The 19,453-nt window shown below is 35.9% G+C and overlaps 1 protein-coding gene across 6 annotated transcripts in view; it reads right to left on the reverse strand.

The window, feature by feature from the left end:
• Positions 1 to 1,128: 1,128 nt before the first annotated feature.
• The window catches only part of ELAC2 (elaC ribonuclease Z 2), a 105,814-nt gene continuing 87,489 nt past the window's right edge, over positions 1,129 to 19,453 (reverse strand). For all 6 annotated transcript variants that reach the window (XM_001373477.5, XM_056817459.1, XM_016430891.2 and 3 more), the window contains 7 exons: positions 13,818 to 13,856; positions 13,567 to 13,676; positions 4,570 to 4,669; positions 4,376 to 4,496; positions 4,019 to 4,097; positions 2,378 to 2,522; positions 1,129 to 1,826 (listed from right to left, as the gene is read on the reverse strand). In XM_001373477.5, the coding sequence (XP_001373514.3) occupies positions 1,590 to 1,826; positions 2,378 to 2,522; positions 4,019 to 4,097; positions 4,376 to 4,496; positions 4,570 to 4,669; positions 13,567 to 13,676; positions 13,818 to 13,856 (831 nt within the window). In that variant the 3' untranslated portion in view covers positions 1,129 to 1,589. The remainder of the gene's footprint in view (positions 1,827 to 2,377; positions 2,523 to 4,018; positions 4,098 to 4,375; positions 4,497 to 4,569; positions 4,670 to 13,566; positions 13,677 to 13,817; positions 13,857 to 19,453) is intronic.

Raw genomic sequence — 19,453 nt, forward strand, 5'->3', positions numbered from 1 at the left:
CAGAACTTATAATAGAGGAGAGGAAAGCACAATAACACATGTATGCAAGATTTCAGACAATGGAGGAAAAATTCCATGGATTAAAATTCTGTAGGGGAAATCAGTCCAGGAGTGAAAGGAAACCTGAAAGGATAAAATTCTGAAGACATAAAGGGAAATCATTTCTATTAGGAAAAATAGTTGTCTTAAAGAGACCAATGTGAAGTATAAGGAATTCACCAATTTAAGAGCATAAAAAGATATATACAAGAGATGTAAAGTAAGGACCAGTAATAGAAAATATGTATATGGCATAGTCCTGAAAGAACAGTGCTAAAACTCAGAATGAGATGAGGTTCATGATGGAAGCTAAACAACAAAATAGAACAAAACCTGAAAATTATAGGCCTGTAATTTCTGGGAAAATTCTAAAACTATGGTTTGGTGAACACCAAGGAAGCAAAATGTTAGAAAGGCAGGAATACTAGCTCTGGAGTCAGAGGAACCAAACTGGACCTCTGAAGCATAATCTCTGTGTAATTTTGAGTAAGCCATTCTTTCTAGGTCTCAGTGCTCTTCAGGAGTAAAATAGAGGGTTTGGACAAGATGGCCTTAACAGGTCTTTTCTTGCTCTAATTCTATAAACCTATCTAGAAAAGGAAACAGTGATGACAAAGGACTAGCTTTGCTTTAAAATAAAATAAAACCAAACATAAGCAAAATAAATATAGAAGAATGATGAATAGTTTTCCTAGTTCTTAGCAATATGAAAAAAAATATATAAAAATATAAAGTATTTTGTATTTTATACCACTCTTGGGGAAAATAATTCACCACTGTTTGAATGACTGGACTTGGAGCATTATTAGCTCATGGATGACTTGGCAGGTCTTCAGTGTGTGCTTGGCCCTAGAGGGAAAAACCAGGAGTAATGGGAAAAACTGAAAGAAGCAAATATAAGCTTGATATTAGGAAAAAGTTCATAATAATTGGAACTATTCAAAAGGGGAATGTGATGTCTTGTCCTCACTGAGAGACACTGGATTACTGGTCAGATTTAGTTAGATGTCTGCTAAAGACCTTTTTAACACTTAAATTCATGATCCCCTGATTCTCTCTCCTTGCATTATTGAGAGAAGAAACTAGTTCTACCTTAGTGGGATATAATTTTTATTGTTCTGGTGTCTTTTCTCAAAATATTTTCAAAAACAATTTTTCCTTTAAAAAATTCTCTTGACAATTTTTAGAAAAACCTACTCATGCTTCAACTATATATATTTCAACTTATTAATTCTTTAAATTAAAATCCACATATATTTATAGCATAACTATTATTTGCAAGGCATTATGCTAACAATAAGACACCAAGACAAAAATCACACAGTCCATATTCCAAGAGATTACATTGTACTTCAAAGTCTTTTTCTCTTCCAAGTAGCTCTGGTAAAGTTAACAGGATTTTTTTCCCCCTAGAGTACAAAAGAGTACCAGAGTACCATTGCACTTAACCAGCACTCATGACCTCCTCATGAAGAAAAGGAAAGTAAACAAGTGCCTGTTCTCCTAGAGTAGGAAATAAAACCTTCTGTCCAGGACCATGGTAAATGCCTTCAGTTTACTTTGAGCTTTTTGATTTGTGGTCTCTGAGTTTCTTCTTCTCCATTATGAGTCTGCTTGGATCCTTGCCCTTCATCATGCCCACAGCGATCTGCACTAATAGCAGCTTTTCTGACCTGTCTCAATTCCCGTTTCTCTTTCCTCTCTACCATCTCTTCAATCTCATCAGCAAACAGGGCTTTGAGAGGAGAGATCAGCTTAGGAACTGTTGAAAAGTCTCCAAAGCAGACCTGGAGAGGAGTAAGAAATGAAAGGTTATATTGCTCAGAAAAAAAGACAACAGCTGTCAGTGACAAAAATCATATTCCAGAGGTACATACTTTTCCCTTACTAACACAACTTCCAATTCAATGATCTTTAGCCAAAAAGGTGTTTTACAATGAAGGCAGAAACTAACTGAATAAGTCTTTCCTAATTTCATTATATAGCAAGAGCTAATAGTCACATCATCAACCCATTATTAAAAATTAGCAACTGGTGACTGCTTTTCCCTTCAAACCATGAGACACAGAACTATTTAAATGTGTACTGAACAATACAGAAAAAACAGTTTTAGTAAGAATCAATGCAAAATTTATTCTTCAATCAAGCCTAGTATTCATTAATACAGGCAGCCACGATCTAATTCTGGGTATAACTAAAATGAGAAATCTATAACAAATAAACTAGTTGATTAAGAGAAAACGGAATTTTGGAACTGGGTTTCAAGGAAAGCAAATGTGTGTAATGCAAACTTTCTGCCCCAAATTTCAACTAACTTCATCACACATAGTATACATACCTTCATGTGGTCAAATGCAATTCCAACTTTCTCATTGAAGTCTGGGCTAAAAAGGGGGATTTTGGCATAACGTTGACTAAAGTGGTTCAACATGATAAACTTAGCATTCATCTTCACCCCAACTCCAATTGCCTGAGACGTAGTGCTGCATACAAGGAAAGGAAGCAAAGTATGGCTCAAAATGTAGAAGAAACAAAGGGGTGTCTAAAACCTTTAATTTTCAATAGAAAATGATCTCAGATTTTAAAACAGCTACTTTCCATTTATCTTCTGACCAGTTTTTAAACTTCTTTAAAGGCAGAAACTAGGTCTTCTTTTTATTTCACATATCTATAAAAAACTACAAAGCCAATAAGAGTGGAAAGAATACTGGAATCATAGCCAGGAGATCCAGGGTTCTTTATTCTCACAACAATCAATTTTATGATCTTGGACAATAAAACTTTCCAATCATAGGTTTCTTACTTGCAAAATGTAGATAATAAAACTATTTATTCACAAGTTATGAGAATTATCAAGAATAATGTATATAAATTAATTTTAAAACAGAAACATATCATAAAATTATTATTTAGGGTTGTACTCTCCATACTGAGAACTCAATAAACATTAAATAAGATCACCCTAAACTCCTCCCTCCAATCTGTAGTTCTTGGCTCCTAATAGTATTTAAGGTCAGATATATTTAGAATGACCTCTAAAACTTTAACCCTCTTTAAGTAACTATTCTACTAAGTAATGCTGTTGACCTTCTAGATCAAACTTACAGTGGTTCTAGACTGCAGGACTAAAAGAACTGGTAAAAGTGATTGCTGAGCCACTATACAAGTACATAACTAGAAAACCTTGGACAGACTATAGTTCCTGTGAAAAATGTCTAGAAATTTTCAGTTATTCTGTTGTTTTTAAGTGGTGACTGACTCTTTGTGACTTTATTTGGAGTTTTCTTGGCAGCTACTGGAGTAATTTGCCATTTCTTTCTCTAGCTCATTTTGCAGATGAGGAAACTAATGCAAACAGTGTTAAGTGACTTGCCCATGGTCACACATCTAGTAAATGCCTGAAGCCAGATTTAAACTCAGGAAGATGAGTCTCCTGACTCCAGGCTCAGTATTCGATCAACTACATCACTTATCTGCTTTGCTGTCTAGAATTTTAGTGATTGTGGTTTACAGGTAGAATAATGAAACTAAAAAATATCTATATTAAGAATTCTGGATGTCTGTATGCAAGTATCTGAGGAATATCAAATGTAAGAAGGATTAGATTTGTTCTGCTTGGCCTCAGAGAAAGCTGAGCTGAAACAAAAAGGGGAAACTTCAAGGAGACAGATTTTGGTTATATATAAGGGGAAAGTTCCCAGTACTCAGTGCTATCCTATAGTAAAACCTTCAAGCAAAGGCTGGATGAGCACTTGTGGGAGATGCACAGGGGTACCCTATTCAGTAAAAACCAGATCAGATAGTTTCTGAGCTCTCCTTCAACATTTTCATTCTCATCCAAAGAGAAAATTCCCTTTAAGCTGAAGTACCATTCAAACTACTAGGCACAATTCTATGATGTGATACTTTCTTGTAAGATACCAAGACATCAAGAAATGTTATGAGATCAAAAACAGACAAGAGCTAAGGAGCAAATTACCTGTGTGTCTTTTCTCTTGCTTCCTCCTCTAAACCATCTTCCAAAGTAGCTTCATGAATAAGCATAGTAGCTCCTTTCCCTAAGGAAAATAAGTTAATACAATATAAATATTCTGAAAGGTGTGGGATTACTGTTTTTTCCCTGGCCAGAGAATTCTTCCTCTTTGGTGCTAACACTATTACTTATAATAAGATGGCTCCCAGAAGTGCTTAAAGTAGAAGGCAAGAAGAATTCAATGTTAATATAAAAACACATGCAACTATAAATGATTTCTTATATTCTATTCCACTTACTGAAATATTAAATGAAATATTAAAAAACAACTGAACCAAATTTATTACCTATATGTTTACTTACCCAATTTGACCAGAGCATCACATGGCATGGTATCACCAGAGTAGACTATTTTCCAGCCTGATTTGTGGGCAAATGCACAGCCAAAAGCATTCTTACAGTGATGAACCAAACATGTCTGAAACTGAATGAAAAAAGATGAAGGGATTTGCTGCCCCTGCTACCTCACTTTTCTCCCTAACTAATAGATTCCATACCTCTTCCAAATCATATTTTTCTAGCAGAGAAGTAACCAATCTTGCAATCATGGGTTTGGAGACTTCAGTTCCTTTCTGGAGGCACTTAGCAGGGATCATACTGTGTAGAAAAAGAAAAAAATTCAAATCAAACTTCAGGTCTTGCTCTAATGAGTAGTCCAACTTACAGAGTTACCAAGAAATATGATTATACATAAGTCATACAAAAGTAAAACAGGACACATACACAGGTTAAATAAAAAAGCATTTGTCAGATCCTACAAAGCCAAAGTAAAAATAAATCTAGTTAAAATAGATAGGGAAGGTAATTACATCCTGATAAAAGGTAGTATAGACAGTGAGGAATTATCTGTACTCAACATGTATGCACCAAATGGCAGAGCATCCAAATTTCTAAAGGAGAAACTAGAGGAACTCAAGGACGAAACAGATAGAAAAACTATACTAGTGGGAGACCTGAACCTTCCTCTATCTGAACTAGATAAATCAAATCAAAAAATAAAGAAGAAAGAGTTGAGAGAACTGAATGAAATCTTAGAAAAATTAGAGTTAGTAGACATGTGGAGAAAAATAAATAGGGACAAAAAGGAATATACCTTCTTTTCTGCAGCACATGTTACATTCACAAAAATTGACCATGTATTAGGGCATAAAAACATTGCAAACAAGTGCAAAAGAGCAGAAATAATAAATGCAACTTTCTCAGATCACAATGCAATGAAAATAATAATTAGTAAGGGAACATAGAGAGGTAAATCAAAAATTAATTGGAAATTAAACAATATGATTCTCCAAAACCAGATAGTTAAAGAACAAATCATAGAAACAATTAATAACTTCATTGAAGAAAATGACAATGATGAGACATTCTTTCAAAACCTATGGGATGCAGCCAAAGCAGTACTCAGGGGGAAATTTATATCCTAGAGTTCATATATTAACAAATTAAGAAGGGCAGAAGATGGTGGCTTAGAGGCAGCGAAAGTTCAGACCTCTGAAAACCTTTACTCACCGATCACAAACTGAATGCTCCCAGGACACCGAAATTCAACCTGAACAATAGGACAGACCCGGGGAACCCTCCTCCTGGACCTGGATCAAAAGGTATGGCCCCCCAAAATCCAGAACCCTAGATCACTCGGATCTAAGGGGTAGGCAGAAGGAAGGTCCCAGGACCCATCCCCCCCAACCCAGAGTGCTGAGCCCGAGGCAGAAGCTCAGGTCCAGCAAAAGGGCCTCAGGGCTGGCTATTCTGAAGGACTCAACTTGAAAGCAACCTGAGCCAGTTTCCGGGGCACCCAACACAGACAGCAGAGAAACAAAGAGTGAAGGGGGAATCCTGTAGCCCCCTGGCTGGGTCCTTCCATCTGAGTCTCAAGGGAGGTTCCAGCTTTAGGGCACCAGCTGAACACAATCCCATCAGGAGCCCTCAGAGCTTCTGAAAGGACAGAAACCTCAGGGCTAGCAAAGGGGTTGCTCCTAAAGGCTTACCTTGAAAGCAACCTGGGCCAGTCTCCGGGCATTCAACACAGACTGTAAAGGAGGAGGTTTTTTGATTCCAGAATCATTCAGCCCACACCAGCTGAACTTAATCCCATCAGGAGCCCTCAAAACCCAAGGAGGCCAGGACCCCTCCCCTCTTAGAGAGCAGGGTCTTTGGAAAGAACAGAAACCTCAGGGCCAGCAAAGGGGTTGCTCCAAATGGCATTCCTTGAAAGTAACCTGGGCTAGTCTCAGGGCATTAAACACAGACTGTAGAGGAGGAGTTGTTTTTTTTTTTTGCTTCAGGGCTCATTCAGCCCAAACCAGCTGAACTTAATCCCATCAGGAGCCCTCAAAGCCCAGGGAGTCTATGAGCCCTCCCCCCTTAGAGAGCAGAGTCTTCTAAAAGAACAGAAACCTATAGGCATAGTCAAGATGGTGGCCTAGAAGGAGCATAGACCTGGCAGCCTGGCCAGAGCTTTGGAGATCCTCCATATTTGCTCCAGCTATCCAGGAAGTTTAGAACTCAAAGCAAACCCAGCCAAACCAAGCTGAACTTAATCCCATCAAAAGTCTCCAGAACTCAGGGAACCCCAGGCTCCCCACCCATCCTCATTGACTGCTGGACTTTAAGCCAATCAAAAGCCTCCAGAGGACAGGGAAGATCAAACCGCTAACAACCTTCTCCCAGAGACTACACCAAGAGATCTTCTGTTAAAGATCCAAGAGGGGAGACTGATAGAAGACCCCAAAAAACAAAACAAAAAAAAATGAGAGGAACAAGAGCACAGACAAATACAGGGAGTAAAGAATGGGTGAATTTGAGTAAACAACAGAAAAAGAAGAAAGAAATTACAATAGACAGCTTCTACTCAGCAAATGGAACAAAGGGGGAGAGATCAGCAAACAATAAACCAGAAATCCCAGCAAATTGGATACAGACTGCGGAAGAACTCAAAACACAACTAAGAGAGGCTGAAGACAATTAGAAAAAGAACTTAAAAATTAAGATAAGACATCTGGAAACAGAGGCATTTGAACTAAAAATGAGAAAATAGTGTCTTGAAAGCCAAAATCAACCAGCTGGAAAATGAGGCAAAGGAGATGAAGGATGAGGCAAAGGAGATGAAAGACGAGGTAAAGAGGATGAAAGACGATCTTTAAAGAAAATCAGACCAGAAGGAAAAGGATGAACAAAAAGCCAGAGATGAAATCCAATCTTTAAGAACCAGAATACAACAACTGGAATTAAGTGACCTCACTAGGAAGCAGGACACTATAAAACAAAACAAAAAGAATGAAAAAATTGAGGAAAATGTGAAGCATCTCATTCACAAAACAGACAATCGTTCAAAAAGAGACAATTTAAGAATAATTGGACTACCAGTAAACCACGACAAAAGAAAAAGCCTAGACATAATACTAGAGAAAATTATCCAGGAAAACTGTCCCGATATCCTAGAACAAGAGGAGAAAGTGGAGATTGAAAGAATCCACAGATCACCCCCTATATTTAATCCCCAACTGACAACACAAAGAAATGTTATAGCCAAATTCAAAAACAACCAGATGAAAGAAAAGATATTACAAGCTGCCAAGAAAAAGCCATTCTGATACCATGGAAACATGGTGAGGTTAACACAGGATCTGACTGCATCTACACTGAAGGATTGAAAGGGATGGAATACGATATTCCGGAAAGCAAGGGAACTAGGTCTACAACCAAGAATAAAATACCCATCAAAACTGACTATATTCTTACAGGGGAAAGTATTCAACACAACGGAAGAGTACCAAGCATTCATAAAGAAAAGACCAGACCTGAACAGAAAATTTGATGTCCAACCACAGAACTCAAGAGGATCATCAAAAGGTAATTAAAAAAGAGGGGAAAAAAAACAACAAAACAAAAACAAAATTTTTTAAGAGACTAAATAAGTTAAAATGATATGTATCTCTATAAGAAAAGAGGTCATTGGAAACTCTTAAATTAAAACTGTTGATATCACCTGGGCAGCTAGAAGAATTACACTTAGAGGGAACAGTGACAAACTTTATAGGATGAAAGAACAAGACATAAATAGGTATATAGATATATGCATGCATAAATACATATACATTTGCATGTATATGTATATATACACAACTACAGCTAAAAAAAAAGAGGTTATGACTAAAAGAAATGGGAAAAGAAACAAAAGGGGGTAAATTTAAATGTCACAAAGAAGCTCATGGTGGGAGGAGGGAGAACATAAATACACCAGAAGGGAAAAGAAGTTGGAGATAGTAAATACTCAACTCTTACTTGCACTGAAATTGACTCAAAGAGGGAAGAATAATCCAAATCACTGGGGCAGAGAATTGATTTGCGCCCTATAGGGGAGCAGAAGGGTAACAAACGGACTGGTGGGGAGGGAAGCAGTACAAGGAAGGGAGAGGGTGCGGGGTAGTTTAAGAAGACTGTAAAGAAAATAAGGGGAGAATAAGAAGGGAAGGGGGGTAGAAAGGGAAGTAAAATAAGGGGGGGGGGCTGATTAAAAACAAAACATTGGTATAGAAGGAAATAGTGAAAGAAGAAAAGGCAGGACCAGGAGTAGAAATCAAAATGCTGGGAAATACACAGTTAGTAATCATAACTCTGAATGTGAATGGAATGAACTCACCCATAAAACGAAAACAAATAGCAGAGTGGATTAGAATCCAAAACCCTACCATATGCTGTCTGCAAGAAACACACATGAGGAAGGTAGATACACATAAGGTGAAAGTAAGAGGATGGAGCCAAATCTATTGGGCATCAAATGATAAAAAGAAGGCAGGAGTAGCAATCATGATATCGGACAAAGCCAAAGTAAAAATAAATCTAGTTAAAGAGATAGAGAAGGTAATTACATCCTGATAAAAGGCAGTATAGACTACGAGGAAATATCTGTACTCAATATGTATGCACCAAATGGCAGAGCATCCAAATTTTTAAAGGAGAAACTCAAGGATGGAATACATAGAAAGGAGTTCAAGGATGAAATAGATAGAAAAACTGTACTAGTGGGAGACCTGAACCTTCCTCTATCTGAACTAGATAAATCAAATAAAAAAATAAAGAGGAAAGAGGTGAGAGAAGCAAATTAAATCTTAGAAAAATTAGAGTTAGTAGACATGTGGAGAAAAATAAATAGGGACAAAAAGGAATATACCTTCTTTTCAGCAGCACATGGTACATTAACAAAAATTGACAATGTATTAGGGCACAAAATCATTGCAAACAATTGCAAAAGGGTAGAAATAATAAATGCAACCTTCTCAGACCAAAATGCAATAAAAATAATAATTATTAAGGGTACATGGAGAGATAAATCAAAAATTAATTGGAAATTAAACAATATGATTCTCCAAAACCAGCTAGTTAAAGAACAAATCATAGAAACAATTATTAACTTCATTGAAGAAAATGACACTGGCGAGACATCCTTTCAAAACCTATGGGATGCAGCCAAAGCAGTACTCGGGGGAAAATTTAAATCCTTGAGTTCATATATAAACCAATTAAGAAGGGCAGAGGTCAATGAATTGGGCATGCAAATTAAAAAACTAGAAAGTGAATAAATTAAAAATCCTCAGATGAAGACTAAATTAGAAATCCTAAAACTCAAAGGAGAAATTAATAAAATCGAAAGTCAAAGAACATATAGAAGCTGGTACTTTGAAAAAACAAATAAAATAGAAAAAGTACTAGTCAGTCTAATTAAAAAAAGAAAAAAAAACAAATTGACAGTATCCAAGATGAAAAAGGGAGACCTCACCTCTAATGAAGAGGAAATCAAGGCAATCATTAAAAACTACTATGCCCAATTATGGCAACAAATATGGCAATCTAAGTGATATGGATGAATATTTACAAAAATATAAATTGCCTAGACTAAAAGAAGAAGAAATAAATTACCTAAACAACCCCATATCAGAAAAAGAAATTGAACAAACCATCAAAGAACTCCCTTAAAAAATCCCTAGGTCCAGATGGATTCATAAATGAATTCTATCGAACATTCAAAGAACAGCTAACCTCAATACTATACAAACTATTTGACAGAATAAGCCAAGAAGGGGTTCTACCAAATTCTTTTTACGAAACAAACATGGTACTGGTCCCAAAACCAGGCAGGTTAAAAACAGTAAAAGAAAACTATAGGCCAATCTCCCTAATGAATATAGATGCAAAAATCTTAAATAGGATACTAGCAAAAAGATTCCAGCAAGTCATAACACAGGTTATCCACTACAATCAGGTAGGATTCATACCAGGAATGCAAAGATGGTTCAATATTAGGAAAATCATCCACATAATTGACCATATAAACAAGCAAACTGACAAAAATCACGATTATCTCAATAAATGCAGAAAAAGCCTTTGACAAAATACAACACCCATTCCTATTGAAAACATTAGAAAGTATAGGAATAGAAGGGCTTTTCCTAAAAATAATAAACAGTATATATCTAAAACCATCAACCCACATCATCGGCAATGGGGATAAACTAGAAGCCTTCCCAATAAGATCAGGAGTAAAATAAGGATGCCCATTATCACCTCTATTATTTAACATTGTACTAGAAACACTAGCAGTAGCAATTAGAGAAGAAAAGGAAATTGATGGTATTAAAATTGGCAATGAGGAGACCAAGCTATCACTCTTGGCAGATGATATGATGGTTTACGTCAGGAATCCTAGAGAGTCAGCCAAAAAGTTACTCAAAATAATCAACAACTTTAGCAAAGTTGCAGGATACAAAATAAACCCACATAAGTCATCAGCATTTCTATATATCTCTAACCCATTTCAGGAGCAAGAATTAGAAAGAGAAATACCATTTAAAATCACCCTAGACAATATAAAATACTTAGGAATCTTATCTGCCTAGCAAACACAGGAACTATATGAACATAACTACAAAACACTTTCCACACAGTTAAAACTAGATCTAAACAATTGGAAAAATATTGATTGCTCATGGGTGGGACGAGCTAACATAATGAAAATGACAATCCTACCCAAATTAATTTACTTATTTAGTGCCATAACCATTGAACTACCAAAAAACTTCTTTACTGAATTAGAAAAAACCATAACTAAGTTCATTTGGAAGAACAAAAGATCAAGGATATCCAGGGAAATCATGAAAAAAAATGCAAAGGAAGGAGGACTTGCAGTCCCAGATTTCAAACTATTTTACAATGCAGTAGGCATCAAAACAATTTGGTACTGGCTAAGAGACAGAAAGGAGAATCAGTGGAATAGACTTGGCGTAAATGATCTCAGCAAGACATGTTATGACAAACCCAAAGACCCCAGCTTTTGGGACAAAAATACATTATTTGATAAAAACCGCTGGGAAAATTGGAAGACAGTGTGGGAGAGATTAGGTTTGGATCAACTCCTCACACCCCTAAGATAAAATCAGAATGGGTGAATGACTTTAACATAAAGAAGGAAACTATAAGTAAATTATGTGAACACAGAATAGTATATATGTCAGACCTTTGGGAAGGGAAAGTTTTTAAAACCAAGAAAGACTTAAAAGAGTCACAAAATGTAAAATAAATAATTTTGACTATATCAAATTAAAAAGGTTTTGTACAAACAAAACCAATGTAACTAAAATCAGAAGGGTAGCAACAAATTGGGAAACAATCTTCATAAAAACCTCTGACAAAGGTTTAATTACTCAAATTTACAAAGAGCTACATCAATTGTATGAAAAATCAAGACATTCTCCAATTGATAAATGGGCAAGGGACATGAACAGGCAGTTCTCAGCCAAAGAAATCAAAACTATTAATAAGCACATGAAAAAGTGTTCTACATCTCTTATAATCAGAGAGATGCAAATCAAAACAACCCTGAGATATCACCTCACACCTAGCAGATTGGCTAACATGACAGCTATGGAAAGTAATGAATGCTGGAGGGGATGTGGCAAAGTAGGGACACTAATTCATTGCTGTTGGAGTTGTGAACCGATCCAACCATTCTGGAGGGCAATTTGGAACTACGCCCAAAGGGCGATAAAAAACTGTCTGCCCTTTGATCCAGCCATAGCACTGCTGGGTTTGTACCCCAAAGGGATAATAAGGAAAAAGACTTGTACAAGAATATTCATAGCTGAGCTCTTTGTGGTGGCCAAAAATTGGAAAATGAGGGGATACCCCTCAATTGGGGAATGGCTGAACAAATTATGGTATATGTTGGTGACAGAATACTATTGTGCTAAAAGGAATAATAAAGTGGAGGAATTCCATGGAGTCTGGAACAACCTCCAGGAAGTGATGCAGAGCGAAAGGAGCAGAACCAGGAAATCATTATACCCAGAGACTAATACACTGTGGTACAATCAAAGGTAATGGACTTCTCCATTAGTGTCAATGCAGTGTCCCTGAACAATCTGCAGGGATCTACAAAACACTATCCACAAGCAGAGGATAAACTATGGGAGTAAAAACACCGATGAAAAGCAACTGCTTGACTACAGGGGTGGAGGGGATATGTCTGAGGAGAGACTCTAAATGAATACTCTAATGCAAATACCAACAACATGGAAATGGGTTCGAATCAAGAACACATGTGATATCCAGTGTAATCGCGCATCGGCTATGGGAGATGTGGTGGGAGGGGGAGTAGTGAAGAAAAGAAAATGATCTTTGTTTCCAATACATAATGTTTGGAAATGACTAAATAAAATAATGTTAAAAAAAAGAAAGAAAAAGAAAACTATTCGTCAGGAATGGTTCCATTAAGGCAAGAGTAGATTCAAATTCATAGCTGCTTGGGAAGCAAAAAGATCAAGTTCAGGTTCTTTTCTCTCATATTTTGCTACTAGTTCAGAGCTTGAACAGTATCTGCTTTATGGTTCTGATAGAAACACAAGATATATGATTCCTGTTGCCAAAAGTAAGATATCTAAGCAAGCATCAAGAATTCTAGAGAAGAGGTTCTTAATCTGGAGCCCATGAACCTATTTTCAAATATATTAATAACTTTATTTTATTAGTTTGCTTCATTTGTAATCTTATATATTTTCATTTATTATTTTATAACTACTATTTTTGCTATACCATTCAAGTTTAAAATACTCTTCTGTGGGGGCAGCTGGGTGGCTCAGTGGATTGAGAGCTAGACCTAGAGATGGGAGGTCCTAGGTTCAAATCTGGCCTCAGACACTTCCCAGCTATGTGACCCTGGGCAAGTCACTTAACCCCCTTGCCTGGCCCTTACCACTCTTTTGCCTTGGAGCCAATACACAGTATTGACTCCAAGATGAAAGGTAAGGGTTTTTATTTAAAAAAAAAATTAAAATAAATAAAATAAAATTCTCTTCTGAGGAGGAGTTAATAGGCCTCATCAGATTACCAAAGGAGTCATGACAAAAAAGTTTTAAAATCCTTGTTCTTCAAAGCCTCCTGAGGAAGAGCAGGTATGGGGAATGGTAGTGTAAGTGGACAAGCAGGTGCTAATCACTTACTTGATAGCATCTAAAATCTCCTGGCAATGATCATGATACTGCTGCAACCATGTCATGACTTGAGTAGGTGCTATTAATAATAGCGGACTGGATGATTTTCCCATTGACGCCTAAAAAGCAAAACACAAAAGAGTAATAGAATAGATGCCTCTTCAGGAAAGTTCAACAGAAATGGAAAAATGAGTATTTTCTTTTTATATATATATGTCAACTAATTCTAAAATAACCAGTAAAAAAACAACTTAACTTACCAAAGCATGGTTTCTCTGCAACAGGATATTTAATAAGCCCTAGAAAATAAAAGTTAAAGATAGAAGCAAGTAAGAAACCTGTTTAATTTTCTCCTTCCTTTTACCTTTATTTTACTTAGTTCTAGACTTCAATTTCTCTAGTATTTGCCTAGTACATAAGAATCCTACATAGGGCTTAAATCCCAAAGCTCCTGAATTCTATAGGGACAAATGTGAAAATGACCTCATTTAGCTTCTACTGAAATTCTAAGGATAAAAGAATGATCTACATATACATCAAATCATGAGCCCTCACAGCTGACTGTACATAAGCTATATTAAAAAAACACTTCTTAGAAATTAAGACTTAAGAAAGATTGTAATAGGTCAAATCCAAATTAATCTGAATCCATTTGTTAATCAATTAACTATGCCTGGGGGAGATAAAAAGGCAATAAAGATTTCCACAGCAGTTCTCCAAGGGAGCTACTGGAAGTTAGAAACCGAATACCTAATTTCCAATAAGAATAAAATACAGGGGAAATTTTACTAAATAGTAAATTCACTAAATAGTGAATAAAGCAGTCACTTAGCTTTGACAGAATACCAAGTATCTGTGTCCAAAGTTTAGGCTGTTCGCTCTCTTAGAGAAGAGACTTGAGGAACAACTCAGAGTATCAATATGAAAATAAAGAAAAATAACCTTAAAGAGGCAGAGAATACTACTATATGTTAGAAGTTAGAGGAGAGACTATCATAGAGAAAAAAGGAAAGGGCTACTTAAATATATGGAATCAACAAAAGATATAAAAGGTTCTTAAGAAAGAAATATAACCGGGAAGGGGAAAAAAATCAATCAATGAAGAACTTATATTTATTAAGCAACCATCATGCACTTTTGTTATGTGACAGCAATACAAATATAAAAGTGAGAGTCTCTGCCTTAAAGAGTTTATATTTTATTAGAAAGCAGTTGCTTATCTTCCAAGGAATGATGTGTAAATCTACAGGATCTTCCAGGTCAGGGATAAGAGTCAGATGAAAAAGAAATGAGCAATAATAACCAATGACTGTCTGCTGAGGAGTCCTGAATCAATTATTTGTCATTCTAATAATAAACACAGTCATTGATTTTCTTCTTGGAGCATGTATCTAAGACATTATAGAGAACTTCACAAAACTTAAGAAATCAGATGACTCATTTAGGTGATACATAGGAGCACAAATTATATTGCCTTAGAAAGCAATGCTAAAGACTACAAAATCTTATGCGAAGAAAAAAAATGTTTACTAAGCACCAGACACTGTGCTAAGGGCTTTATAAATATCTCAATTGACCATTACAACAATCCTGCAAGGTGGGTACTATTATTTTTCTCATTTTACATTTATGAAATTGAGGCACACAGAAGTATAGTGACTTCCTCAGGATCACAAAGCCAATAAATGTCTGAGTTCATATTTGAACTCAGGTCTTTTTTCTTGACTCAAGATCCAGTACTCTGTAACTGCCTCTAACTAACAGATGGCATTTTAATTTTGCTGCAGAACAAAGGCAACAAATTCAGAAGGGCCTGATAAATTTAGAAAGCTAACATCTCATTAAGAGGCTAGTATCAAAGAAAAAGGATTATGATTTTTAAAATAGAGCTTAAAATAATGACAGGCTTCTGGCCAAGGAAACAGTATAGCTAGCTAACAACAGCTGATAAAAATGAATTTGTCTAGTATTTTGCAAATCTAATCAAGAAGGCTTTAAAGGAAAAGGGAAGGCATAAAGTTAGTTAGATATCCTAGAAGGGAGCTAAAATGTAGAGGGAATAACAATTGAGATGATCACTAGTTCACAGATAACAAAATCTTAAAAGAACTACTACTGTCGTAGTAGTATATATGAATGCCCAAACAAGGGGATCTAATGCAGAGGCAAATTTGACCTCACATTTAACACTATGATTTGGGATGATACAGATAACTATAGCATTTCACACACACAAATATATCTTATTCAAAGCAAACAGGAGAGTCAAAAGAGGAGGTAGAGTAGCAATGTTTATTAGGGTATACTGATGTGAGAAAAATCTAGTAACTAAACAGGGAAATCACTGTAGAGAGCATTTTGGTGAAAAAAAAAATGATAGGAGGAAGAACAGAATGGATATCAAGAATAAACCAAGACTAACCATTTGCCCTTTTTACAATTCTACTACCCTAGTAAATTAAGAAATACTGGAGAAGTTTATAAAGTCCCTCATGCTATTCAAGTTAGGAGATATTTTGATTAGGTAGATTCAAAAATGAATTCGAAAATAGTCACAGTTCAATGTCAACTTTTAAAGGAGATGTGGGCTATGACAGGAGTCTATACTTGGCTATAGCTATTTAATACTTTTGTCAATGACTAGCATATGGAATGCTGATCAGATTTGCAAAAAAAAACTAAAAAAGTTAGGAAGGGTAGCTAATAAACAATGACAGACATAAGACTATTACACTAAAAGATGATAAAACAAAATTTAATAGGGATAAATGTAAACCTGTACACTTAAGATAAGATAATTAACTTAATGACTACAACATTGGTGAGAGCTAGAGAGCAGTTTGACAAAATGAAAATGATCTAGATACTTTAGGGAACTGAAAAGCTCAATATTACTTAAGATGATATTGGAAGGGGGACTTCTGGGTAAATATGGCAGCAGTCTAGACCCAAGACTCTTCCTCTCCTAAGCACCCACCAATATAGACTACCTCAAAAGACCAAAACTAAATTCATAAGAATGAAGGGACTCTACAGTACAGCACTGAAGGCACATGGGATGTGGGCATTTCCACACAATAAGGGGGTGAAAAAGCTCCCATCAAAAAGCACACTGATCTACCCTTTCCCACCACACCTATGAAGCCAGAGCCAGCATGCACCAGAACCAGCGAGTGAGCCAGGGGAAACTCTAGAGTGAATAAGGGGCACTTCTGGGTCCTTGGGAGATGACTAAGACTATCAAAGACCTACCTGAGAGCAGCTACACCTGAAACCCCAGCAGGCAAAAGAGCACAGATCATAGGCGCTCGCGGGAAGATAACACAGAGAAAAGAAGCAAACAGCAGAAGCTATGGAGATTCGATAGCTTGCCTCAGGCAAAATCCTTACTCCTTAACTCCACACACAGAGAGCCAACTCATCTCACTCAGATCTCTGATTAAAAAGGGAAGGAAAAACCACCAGTGATGGCAAATGGTGCCCAGGAGCTACAACCTCCCTCCACCAAAAACAAAACAAGAAGACCCAGGCTATAGAGGAAATAGCGGAGGAAATTCAAATAAACCCAAAACCTTCCAAAAAAAAAAAATGGAACTTGTCCACAAGCTCTTGAAGAATTTAAATTGGAGCTTATCAAAAAGATGGAAGCCTTCTGGCAAGAAAAGTGTTCAAAGTTCAAAGAGAAAAATAACAGTTTAAAGGACAAGAACTCCCAATTGGAGAAACAGCTGGAAGCCATGAAAAGCAGGACAGACCAAACTGAAAATGAAAACCAGTCTTTAAAGACCAGAATTAGAAAACTGTAAGACAAAGATCTTGCAAAAAAGCAACAAGTAATAAAGAAAAGTCAAAAGACTGACAAAATAGAAGAAAACATAAAATATCTCACTGAGAAGATGACAGATCAGGAAAACAGCAAGGAGAGAGAATTGGAGAATCATTGGTCTACCTAAAAATCCATAAAGAAACAGAAATCTTGACATCATACTACAAGAAATCATCCAAGAAAACTGTCCTGATGTTCTTGAACAAGGGAGCAAAATAGACATTGAAAGAGTTCATAGGACACCCTCTACACTAAATCCTCAAAAGACAACTCCCAGGAACGTAATTACCATATTTCAGAGCTTTCAAGCTAAGGAGAAAATTCTACAAGAAGACAAAAAGAGACAATTCAGATACTAAGGAGCACCAATCAGGATAACACAATACCTGGCAGCTTCCACACTAAAGGACCTCAAGGCCTGAAACATGATATTCAGAAAGGCAAGAGAATTGAGTCTTCAACGAAGGATCATCTATCCATCAAAACTGAGTATATACTTCCAGGCGAAAGTATGGGCATTCAATAAAATAGAAGATTTCCAAGTATTTGTAAAGAACAGACCAGAACTAAGTAGAAAGTTTAATATTCAAACAAAAAGATCAAGAGAAACATGAAAAGGTAAATAAGAAAGAGAGGGGAAAGGGGGAAAATGTTTTTTTCTTTTTTATCCAAACTCTCTTCTTTAAGGGCTACAATTAGATCAAATTATATATATTAATATATGGGGAAAATGTTATTTGTAACTCTCAAAAATTAGATTCACTATTATAGTAATCAGAAGAATCATTCACAGGAAGTGATTGGGGCATTAAGGGCTATAAGATGATATTCAAAAAAAGAAAAAGGGAGGAGGGAATCAAAGATTGCACCAAGAGATATTTGAAGAAATAAAATAAATAGGATAATATTTATCACACAAAGATACACATGGACGGGGAAGAATACTCTTATAAGAAGGAGAGGAAGAGAGTGCTAATACATAATAATTAAACCTTGCTCTCAGTGAAATCAATTCTGAGAGGGAAGATCATCTAGATCAATTGGGATCTTGAATTCTATCTTATCCTACAGGAAAAGTGAGAAGGAAAAACATATTAAGGGAGGGGATTAAGGGGACTGATTAAAAGTAAACCACTGGTTTGAAAGGATATAGCAAAAGAAGAAAGGACAGAAATAGGAGAGGATATCAAAATGCTGGGGAATGCACAAGTGACAATCATAATTTTGAACTGAATGGGATGAACTCACCTATAAAATGAAAACAAATAGGAGAGTGGATTAGAATCAAAAATCCTACCATATGTTGTCTACAAGAAACACATCTGAGGCAGGTAGAGACTCACAGGGTTAGACTTAAAGGTTGGAACAAAACCTATTGGGCCTCAACTGATAGAAGGCAGAAGTTGTAATCATGATATCTGACAAAACCAAGTAAAAATAAATCTGATTAAAGGGGATAGGGAATTTAGCTATATCCTGAAAAAAAAGGGAGTATAGACAATGAGGAAAAATCAGTAATCAACATCTATGCACCAAATGGTTATAGCATACAAATTTCCAAAGGAGAAACTAGTGGAGCTCAAGGATAAAATAGATAGAAAAACTATACTAATAGGAGACCTGAACCTACAACTAACAAATTTAGATAAATCAAATCAAAAAATAAATAAGGATGAGGTAAAAGATGTGAATAGAATCTTAGAAAAATTAATAGATACAGATAATAGTTAATAGATATATGTTAATAGATATATGGAGAAAAAAAATGCAGACAAAAAGGAATACATCTTCTTTTCAGCAGCACATGTTACATTCACAAAGATTGACCATGTACTAGGTTATAAAAACATGGCAAATGCAGAAAAGCAGAAATAATAAATGAAACCTTTTCAGATCATAACTCAAAAAAAAAATAATGATCAATGAGGATATATGGAGTGTCAAATCAAAAATTAATTGGAAATTAAATAATATGATTCTCCAAAATCTGTTAGAGAACAAATCATAGAAAGAATTAATAATTTCATTGAAGAAAATGACAATGGTGAGACATCCTTTCAAAACCTATGG

The sequence above is a fragment of the Monodelphis domestica genome, chromosome 2 (assembly GCF_027887165.1).
Source record: "Monodelphis domestica isolate mMonDom1 chromosome 2, mMonDom1.pri, whole genome shotgun sequence".
NCBI classification, from domain to species: domain Eukaryota; kingdom Metazoa; phylum Chordata; class Mammalia; order Didelphimorphia; family Didelphidae; genus Monodelphis; species Monodelphis domestica.